Below are 9,721 nucleotides of genomic sequence, written 5' to 3'. Positions count from 1 at the left end.
GGTTGGCTATGCGGTATGAGTAGAATTGGGCCCTTGTTGATGACGTTAGGTAAATACAATTAACATTGCCTTCATTTTTTATTAGTCACACGTGTCTCCTGTTTACAAACTGCGATGTTATTGGGATTCTTCTTAAGCACACTTCTTACCTTACTCACTGTACTCTCACTCTATTGTGCAGTTGCTTGTACTGTTCCTGATGGAGTTACAGAAAGAGAAGAGCGTTGAGGAGGCGGTGAAGCGTCGAAAGAGAGGAACCAAGGATGAATCTCTGGAGCCTGTAACCACCGTGGACGATGCAGTCAGTGGTGTCGCTGATCAGACACAGGTATGATAATGTTGTTCTTTTTCTGCAATGCTAAGGTTTCTTTTTACTTTTCGCTTCTTATCACCCGTCTAAGCATCACTTACACATGGGTAAAGTGACGTGCTTCCCTTCTGTCAACGTTGTGCAGAAAGCATCAACTGGAGATAACATGATTTTGGGGATCCTGACGACGCAGGCGAACCAAATACAAGCCTTAACGGCAGTTGTGGCACAGCACGGTCGAGTGCTGGAACTTCTAGCATCTTTGAATGTACCGGCTTCTTGTGACAAGAAACCTAAGATGGATCTGAATCTAAACTTGCATCCCTCAGGCGTGGATATTTACGGTAAAAATGGAACACTTCAGGAGCCGGTGAAAGTGGTGGCGAATGCCGGAACTCTCTCAGGTGAAGCTCCGACACGCCAACAGTGTCCTCCACCAGAACAAGTGGACGTTGCCCGGGGTTTATCGGGCCAAACGCCTACAAGGATGTCGAGGGTCAACAAGGGAAAAGCCGGCACACGCCAACCAGCATCGGAACTCAACTTACAGGTTTTTATTTCTCCAAATGATTTTCGATTCGTGTTATTTTAACCTTTTTTTTAAAGAAATTATTCGTCGTATTAGAATACATATGTATATGTAATTTCGTTCATCGCAGAGAAAGCTTTCATTTAAAGATGAAGGGAATTCCTCAGAAGACCTCATAAGAAACATAAGGTCAACAGGTCCTGGCTCTCCATGGACATTTTACACACACCGGAGTGCGGACATTAAGTCGGAGGAGACTCCAAAGGTACATGAAACACTGCATGGAAACCCTGGATGAACATTGATTTGATTCTTTATGTTCTTCTTGTTTAGTTTTCATCATTGGTGTCGAAATGAAGAAATATTTTGGGTCTGGGATAATTTTTTTTTTGTCTACTTCCTTTGGCCAAGTTTTTGGCCTCTTTAACCTTTTTCTTGGGCCAGCATATATGCCAAATTTGGAATTTGAAATCTTTTGGTTAACTTTTTTGCACAACATTTGCAAGTCCAGTATGGTTACCATTGCGGTTTCAGGGGCCACTAATAGATCTTGGGCCCTAGGTGGATTCAGTTAGGCCCAATAGCCTTGTCATAATCTGATTGGAATGCATTTGTTATTAATCACTATTGTATGGATCCCTTTAATTTTTTTTCCGCTTGGGTCGTTTACCGCGGAAACCGTCAACTGTTTATGTATTCCTATGCAAATGAAATATAATTTCGTAGCATGTTTGGGTTTCTTAATGGTATATTCATGTTGGGCCACAATACTAACATACTTATGAAAATTTATTTCCTAAAATCCAACACCGTGATCGCGAGGCAGTGCTTGGACCTCTCATTCTGGCCCCCACCAGGGATGCAGTTTGTTGGCCACGAACTCGCTGTTGCAGCCTACATCTTCGGCAACGGGCTATCACCGAGGTAAGCCGTTACATAATTAGGGTTGTCTTCTTTAGAAGTGCACAATTATTTTTAGCATCAGAAACTAGTTTCCCTACTGACCACGGTTTTCTCCTCGTTATGTCGACCTGTCAGCGAAATCCTGGTGGAAAATGAACATTGCATCGGGAATAGGGAAGCCCTCTTGACATTACGCCCCGGAGAGGAGGTCGTTGACGACGTAAGCAACTCCAACTATTTAATTTCATCGCAACATAATTTCGTTGTTTCAGATTACATTCGCTAATTGTTTGCGGCTAAATTGACCCACACGTAGGTTATCAACCTTGTCGTAGCAATGGTTTCCTCAAATAAGGCTGAGAAACGACGGTGGTGGCTACCAACCACCTTTGCGGTGATTTTCTTAACCGGTTACATTTTGTTTTTGCAAAATGATCTGTGGTTTTTTTTGGCAGTAAAACTCATTCATGAGCTTCCGTCCCCCAAATGATAATTGTTGCAGCAAATAGCTAGTAACCCAGGCCACCACTGCAAGGCAACTCTTGATTACATCGTAGCAAAGTACACGGGGTTCGCCGACAATTTATTGAAGGTGATACTTGTTAGATTCCAGAAATTTATTAGCCGTTTAGGAAGAACTAATAGTTGCAATCTGACTGCCTCTGGTCCCTCTTGGTGCAGATTTATGTTCCGCTCCACATGCGAGGCCATTGGTATTTGATGATTGTTGACATGTGGGATGAAAATTTGATTTATCTAGATTCATTAAAGTCTAGTGTGGACCGACAGGCTCGAATAGATAAAATGCTGGAAGTCGTGAGTTACTCTGACATATTATTCTAGTCTAATTTCCTTCTCCTTTTCCAATTTTTTTAATATCAACTTAGTTATAGACTTTGTTCTATTGACACAAGGACATGACTGCCCCTTCAACAATAAGCAAAATTGGTTCCCCTTTTCTTCATAATTTTTAAGACTCATACCACCCATGCTTATAACAATATATATGTCACAAATCACTGTAGGCTCGGTTACTTGAGCTGTTGTTGTCGGAGACGTCTTCATACGAGTGCAAGACGACTGGGCCGAAGTCTATCTCCAAGTTTAGGATCCAGGAGCCACAGATTTCTCAACAGGCAGCCGACTCGTATGCTGTGAACTCTATATCACTTTCGTATCTGCCGTGGTTAATTTACTCTTTATAACCATAATTTCTGTGTTCGCAGCAACGACTGCGGAGTTTGGGTTGCAGAGTGGATGATCCAGTACGATTTATGGGCATCTTATGACCTTCAGGTTGGATAATTAAAGACTTTACCAAATTGCTTTCTTTGATGTAAAAGATGTGGGTTTTAGTACATGTGGTTGTAATGAATGTATGTGTTACCATTATGTGTATGCCTCACAGGTGATCAATGAACACACCAGAATGACCATTGCTATTGATCTAGTTATGGGTGAGCACAACCCAATCTCCGAAGAAGTTCAACAAAAAGCGGTTCAATTCTGGGACAGGAATATGATATGCTCTTACTTGAAAGGAGCTAGACCAAGAAACAGGACCCGTAGTCCTGTGGGGCCACTAAGTCCCTAGGTTATATGTGGCTGAAAGTATAAACTTTTTTGGGTTGTTGAATGCAGTATGGAATGCTTTAACGGATCTTTGGTAATAGGAATTGGTCTTGGTTAGACACTTTTGTAGGTAGTGAATTTTTTGACTTAGTATGACAGAACCACAATCTGGGTACAACCAACCTTGTCGTGTGACCGCACCTATTGGGGTAACATTAGTTGGAGTTAAATGCCTCAACAGAGATCTGCTTTGCTTTAATTTTTTTTTTGTGCCCATACATGCGCCTGATGAAATTTTTTGGATTGTAATTGTTGGTCACCATTTTGTACTCAGAAGTCAAAGTAATCGTATAGGATGATGTGAATGTTCCTCTGTAGATACAAATTGTATATGAAATGCTACTCCATATTCAGTAAGTAAACTTGTTCCTGCCGATGGAAAGTAGTCCAAGTGATTGAACCAACCTCCCGAGGAATAACTAGTTTTAATATTACATTTCTTAACAACCCATGCACATGGAAAACATGAGTGAGTGAAAGTCTATGGTACCATAGACTCAATTCTAACCACTTATGAAGACTGTAATCATAAGTCGCGATTGAATGTTCACTAGCTAGTTTCGTTGATTAAAGCCTTTAAACATTTTAACTTACCACCGCTAGCACGAAAACTCAAATAGAACATGCCTGCATTTTTTTGCTCTTCAATAGAACAAGGCTGGTTAAAAACAGTTGAAAGTAATTTATGATAACGCTATACTGTCAAGTAACAACAATGGCATACTAAATGGAAGTGGATCTGCCAGCAAATGGAAGACTATCAAAAGTTATGTTACGCGTTACTGTTACTACTCATACTATTGGATTCAGTAATCTCATGTTACTCCTCAACTAAATATCAAAGAGTCTTAATTAATTTACGCCTACCCATTACTAATTCGTGTATTCACTTCGTTACTCTCATGTTAATCTTTCAATGGTCTCCTCAGATGCTAGTTGCACTTCATGCTACCATCAAAACAAGGCTATTAGACACACTTCATGTAACGAACGTACACAAATAGCAAATACTTCCCTGCAAGAATTTTCCACCCTAAACATATAACAAGTGATCCACATCTCATTAATCAATGCTTGAATTTACATTTCATTGGCACTTAAGTAGCCATTCTTTTTACCCAGCAAATAATAAACTCAAGCATATATAAGAACTAACACTTAAAATAAGAAAGACCATAAACCACTTCTATTATCACACGAGGCAGAATTCTCTAAGGAACACCAAATTGGACAACTATTTATGCTGCGGAGCTCGAACCCAATCTTGAACTGAGATAAGTTATTTCAGTCATCAGCTGCATAGGTAAAAGTAAACATAATTACTCAATTCTGGTTTGAACATCTATTTTAACGTGCCATTAGAACATGAGTGCAGAAGTCAGTTATTTGAGTACGACTAGGAAACAAAAACCACATACCTGTGCTATTACTTCGTCGGTGTTACTTATCGTGTTCGGCTCCCATTCCATAGTCTCCTTATGTCCAGCTGCAGCAGAAATTTCATGTTGTGAGGTAATCTTCGAACCTGATGCCTCCAGCCAAATCGGTGCACACAAATTATTGGGACCGGTAACACCCTTCTTCCCTTGTTCGAATCGGATCTGCACGCCAAACAGCTGAATGAGGCCATCGTAAGGAAACAAAAACACCTAATTTTTTAAAAGGAAAACTATGCTTGCTACAATCAACATGGGTATGCGGTGTTCTCACCCATTCCGTCGGTGAAGACTCCTCCGACCCTAAAGTTGTAGCCTGAAAATCTTTGCTCTCTTCAGATTTGGAAACAAAGGACCGGTCGGCATTGCAGTGTCGTTTTGTGTGACCCGTTTTGCGACAACGGGTGCAGCGCCTCTTCCGTCCGCCCTGCCTCCTCACACGAGGGGCACCCTTAGTCTTCGCAACAACAGGGTCGTGTAAGTCAACCATATCAAGAGCTTTCTTCTGACCCCCATTTTCAGGGCCTCTATCCAGTTCTTGACACAGCGCATGGAGACCTTTAAGCGCCTGTGTGAAAGACAAAGGGCTCTTGGCTCCAACATAAAGCATCCACTGTGCGGCTGCATGAAGTGCACCATGGCGCAACAAGAAACCAATTTCACTACCAACTTCCGTGATCTCAGCATACTTATCCAACGACTTTGCATCCTTTCGCCACCTCTTCAGAACCAGGCTATTAGGAATTCGAGTCAAGTGCTCATGCTTCATTACAAAAAACATATGCCTACAAGGTATTCCCTTTTGCCTCCAAAAATTGCATGCGCACTCCATTTTCCTTGAAACCCTATCGTACAGGACAATCACCTCTCTACCTGGGTCACCGTATTCCTCCAACGTGTACACCATTGTAGTAGAACGTCTTATCTTGGCTACAAAATTAACTGCACCGACACCCACTATTTCCTTCTTCGCATCAACGAATATCTCCCGTGTGTATGCATCTGCAGCATACCTTTCAAGAGGATCCAAACAAGTTGTCATTACTGGCATCCCATGGAGTGATCTAAATTGTGCAACTAATTCGTTATTTCGGTACTCTCGCACGACCAACTCCAAATTTTTAACCATATCAAGGAGACTGTGCCTAGACTTAAGAAAATTCTTCACGTATGCGTTAATGCCTTCGCACCGGGATGTTGTCCGAAACCCTGCACAGAACTTGTCCTGTAAATACGCATTAGCCCACATCATCCTCTTCTGAAAAGTTTCTTTGGCCCAAAAACTGTTCTGCAACCCATACTCTTCAATGGCATCATCCCACTCAGCCTCAAATTCATCTATTTCCATCTCTGAATACAGCCACCGGGTGAAACATTGTCGTAGTCCCTCTTCCTTCACATTAGCGGTTACATTCTTCTCCATATGCCAAGCACACAATCGATGCGTTGCCTCCGGAAAAACAGACTTGATTGCAGCTTTCATTGAATCACAGCCATCCGTGACGACAACCGACGGCTTCTTGTTACACATGACTTCCAACAAATTTTCCAGCAACCACTTATAAGACCCAACGCTTTCATCTAACACCACGCCAAACCCAAATATTGTCGTCTGCTTATGGTTATTCACACCAGAAAATATCACCAGCGGCCTCTGATATTTATTTTTCTTGTAGGTCGAATCAAAGGCTAGAACATCCCCAAAGTATTGGTAATCAACTCTACTGCCACCATCTGCCTAAAACATATTGGCTAGCATATTATCCTTAGTAAGATTATACCTAGCCATCGACATCGGATCAGCCCCCGCTTTCCCCTCCAAGTATACAACAGCGGCGTTAGCGTCCCCATCAATAATCTTTGCACGCTTAGCCTTGTTAATATAATTGTAAGCATCCTTCTTAGTGAAGCCCATTAGAGAATAGCCACCAGACTGTCCAGCCATATACCCCAGAATCTTAGACGTCGGAACACCATGAGCCTGCATACCAGATATTTGTGCCTTAGCGGAACAATTTATTTCTCTAAAATTCGTCATCATATGAACCATATATGTCGGAGTTAAATCGTGGTTATGATCCAATACTATTTTTCTCACCCTCCATATACCACTGACCACATCAAGGAAGATTGACAACTTTGCCTCACAATTTGTCCGCGTTTCCGGTTTATGACTTCTCTGCCTATCTAGCCTATCATAGTGACGACGTTCTCTCAGGCCCGCTCTATTACAAAAAAATCTACGACGAATAACCCTTCCACTGTCATCTTTTCCCGAGTCACCCTTTCGAATACCAAAACCAAAACATTTGCCTAACATCCTGTAAAATTCATATGCTGCTTCATCGCTACGGAATGCCTTGTTCATTATATCTTCCTTACTCAACTGCAATACATCTCGATACTCATCGGCTTCTTCATCCGACAATTCATATCCACTCTCAGCCATTCAAAATTCTCAGTAAATTTTGGAGTTCACTAAATTCAACAACGAATACCCTGGAAGATTATTTCCATCAAGATAAATAATAAAAGTAACTGCTCAGTAACACAGCAACAACAAATCTCGTCACCATTGTGATTCATTAATTACGAAAATACAATACTGCAGTGGCATAATAGGATATTTCATAAACAATTACTCATCAACATGCAGCAAAAATATCTGACATCACAAACTACTCATCAACTTAGTCTAAACAATTTTACAATCAACCATTCAGCAACAATAACAACTTCTTTTTATTTCTAAAAATTATTCTCAACCATCATTACTTCAGAAAAATAATTTACATCACAAATTATATGAATTAGCAACAAATTCCCCATAAAACTTACAAATAAAGAAAACTTGGTATCAACTGCATATACTTATTTTTCATCACATCCTCAAAAATAAGTAGAAGATGAAAACTTACAATTTCGATGGCCAAAAAGAGGACTCTGATTCTTGAATTTCGTCTTCTCTTTTCTGTCTTCCTCTATTCAGATCTTATTGTTGGGATTGGATGAACTGGTGAAAGTTGAAACCTGAAAGAAGGGTTTAAGAAAGCGCTGTCTTGAGGCAACGGGGTATCAACGGTAACAAGCATTATCTTCAATGTACAAAATTAAACTGTTCTGTTAGAAAAACTTACCGGAGTAAATGGTTTGGACATAAATCAGCGCCGCTCTTGCTCGTATCCCTTTGTACCCTTCCATTTTTTTGCCCTTTCACTGTCTATGCCCGTCACCCTTCCCCTTCCTGAAATCGTTACAGCGTGGGTTACCCTAGTTCCTCCAAGGTTCCAACACTTATTATTATTATTATTATTATTATTATTATTATTATTATTATTATTATTGTTGAGAGTAAGCCCAGAGAGCATCCCAATCTATTTTTCTTCAACGCATAACATAGCTTCAAAAAAAATTTTTGGGCTTCAAATCAAATTGGCCCAAACACTTAACCACCTTAATTAACATAATCTACTACCTAACTTATTAATCACTTTGACAAGTTAAAGCCTGTTGTTTCTCTGCTTCCGTCAGATTTGTTTTGTCTTGGGAAACATCTTTACACGCGTCTAATATCCATGCACTCCACCTAGTTTCAGCATGAAAAGAAAATTCTTCATTTCATCACCGTAGCACTGCCCTTATATTAGGACCACCCATGCAAGCAATTAGATTCGAAAATTTCTAAATATTGCAAATACTACAAATATTGATTATTCTGTTTGCCCCTTCGTAATTGAACTTTTTATGAAGAAAACAATACAATTAGTTTGCATTCTTATAATATACATGTAATTTCTTTGCATGTCTTCTTCAATAAATTCTACACCATACTATAATCTTTATTTAATACACCCTAACTAGTAAAACACATAAAAGAAAGAAAAATAATTATCTCTTTTATTTTTTAATTTATTAAAAAATTAATATATTTAAACAATGAAATTACTTAAATACATTAAGTTTTTAATAGATTTATACAATGAAAATTAGTTGTCAAGCTTAATTACCTAACCCATTATGTGGCAGGCCATTTTTGGTGGAGTCATTTTCATTCAAAATTTTATAGTAAATTGCAAACATTCCAGATTCCACCATATATAATAGTTTAAAAATAAATAAATAATTAAATATTCCACTAGGATTATGTGGATGATGATGGTGAGTGGTCACTGTTGTTCTAACAATTCCAAGAAGTCAAGGTTGTCTAAATCGTGGGACCCACTCCATTGTTTGTCCCAAAAGCATCAACAATCTCGTGAGTCTTTTCTATGATCATTATGCTCTCTATAATATAATCTCACGATATATATATATATATATATTTGTCTTTTTATTTAATTTTTAATTATCCCAATCTATTTTTCTTCAACGCATAACATAGCTTCAAAAAAAAAAGCCCAGAGAGCATCCCAATCTATTTTTCTTCAACGCATAACATAGCTTCAAAAAAAATTTTCCACAGAGCATCCCAATCTATTTTTCTTCAACGCATAACATAGCTTCAAAAAAAATTTTTGGGCTTCAAATCAAATTGGCCCAAACACTTAACCACCTTAATTAACATAATCTACTACCTAACTTATTAATCACTTTGACAAGTTAAAGCCTATTGTTTCTCTGCTTCCGTCAGATTTGTTTTGTCTTGGGAAACATCTTTACACGCGTCCAATATCCATGCACTCCACCTTGTTTCAGCATGAAAAGAAAATTCTTCATTTCATCACCGTAGCACTGCCCTTTTTTTAAAAGCTAGATTTAGCTTGGATTAACTCAAATAGGGAGAATGCATGATAGATTCTCGTGAAAATTACAGATACAATATGATTTAGAATATAAATATATAATAATGTTAAATATATATTAAAATTAATTATTAGTATATAATATATATTAAAAAAATTTAATTATATA

The 9,721-nt window shown here is 38.9% G+C and overlaps 3 protein-coding genes across 4 annotated transcripts; 1 reads left to right on the top strand and 2 right to left on the bottom strand.

The window, feature by feature from the left end:
- LOC107612038 (ubiquitin-like-specific protease 1A) lies at positions 1,663-3,398 on the top strand. Its single transcript, XM_016313876.2, has 8 exons — positions 1,663-1,763; positions 1,878-1,962; positions 2,059-2,136; positions 2,245-2,334; positions 2,424-2,558; positions 2,768-2,889; positions 2,969-3,038; positions 3,151-3,398. The coding sequence occupies exons 1-8, from the start codon at positions 1,699-1,701 to the stop codon at positions 3,334-3,336; spliced, it is 831 nt and encodes a 276-aa protein (XP_016169362.2). The 5' UTR covers positions 1,663-1,698; the 3' UTR covers positions 3,337-3,398.
- LOC107613619 (protein FAR1-RELATED SEQUENCE 5-like) lies at positions 4,324-8,102 on the bottom strand. 2 transcript variants are annotated; one of them, XM_021108437.1, is made up of 5 exons: positions 7,948-8,102; positions 7,729-7,840; positions 5,085-7,309; positions 4,793-4,990; positions 4,324-4,669 (listed from the first exon to the last, which is right to left on the bottom strand). In XM_021108437.1, the coding sequence occupies exons 3-5, from the start codon at positions 6,339-6,341 to the stop codon at positions 4,613-4,615; spliced, it is 1,512 nt and encodes a 503-aa protein (XP_020964096.1). In that variant the 5' UTR covers positions 6,342-7,309; positions 7,729-7,840; positions 7,948-8,102; the 3' UTR covers positions 4,324-4,612. The 2 variants fall into 2 exon arrangements, with proteins under 2 accessions (XP_020964096.1, XP_016171194.1); XM_016315708.2 differs by having other exon boundaries at positions 4,793-4,975.
- Positions 6,549-7,259, bottom strand: LOC107610316 (putative protein FAR1-RELATED SEQUENCE 10). Its single transcript, XM_021109417.1, has one exon. It carries the CDS (start codon positions 7,257-7,259, stop codon positions 6,549-6,551), a length of 711 nt encoding a protein of 236 aa, XP_020965076.1.

The sequence above is a fragment of the Arachis ipaensis genome, chromosome B08 (genome assembly GCF_000816755.2).
Source record: "Arachis ipaensis cultivar K30076 chromosome B08, Araip1.1, whole genome shotgun sequence".
NCBI lineage: Eukaryota > Viridiplantae > Streptophyta > Magnoliopsida > Fabales > Fabaceae > Arachis > Arachis ipaensis.
This window is presented reverse-complemented; position numbering and strand designations above follow the sequence as displayed.

Bases quoted from the DNA above. Each gene is read 5' to 3' on its own strand.
- LOC107612038 (XM_016313876.2), top strand. From the start codon at position 1,699: ATGCAGTTTGTTGGCCACGAACTCGCTGTTGCAGCCTACATCTTCGGC. The intron at 2,335-2,423 runs GTGATACTTGTT...CTCTTGGTGCAG, and splicing joins TCGCCGACAATTTATTGAAG to ATTTATGTTCCGCTCCACAT. The intron at 3,039-3,150 runs GTTGGATAATTA...TATGCCTCACAG, and splicing joins GGGCATCTTATGACCTTCAG to GTGATCAATGAACACACCAG.
- LOC107613619 (XM_021108437.1), bottom strand. From the start codon at position 6,341: ATGTGTAACAAGAAGCCGTCGGTTGTCGTCACGGATGGCTGTGATTCA. The intron at 4,991-5,084 runs GTGAGAACACCG...GGCCTCATTCAG, and splicing joins AGTCTTCACCGACGGAATGG to CTGTTTGGCGTGCAGATCCG. The intron at 4,670-4,792 runs GTATGTGGTTTT...TTACCTATGCAG, and splicing joins CCGACGAAGTAATAGCACAG to CTGATGACTGAAATAACTTA.
- LOC107610316 (XM_021109417.1), bottom strand. From the start codon at position 7,259: ATGGCTGAGAGTGGATATGAATTGTCGGATGAAGAAGCCGATGAGTAT.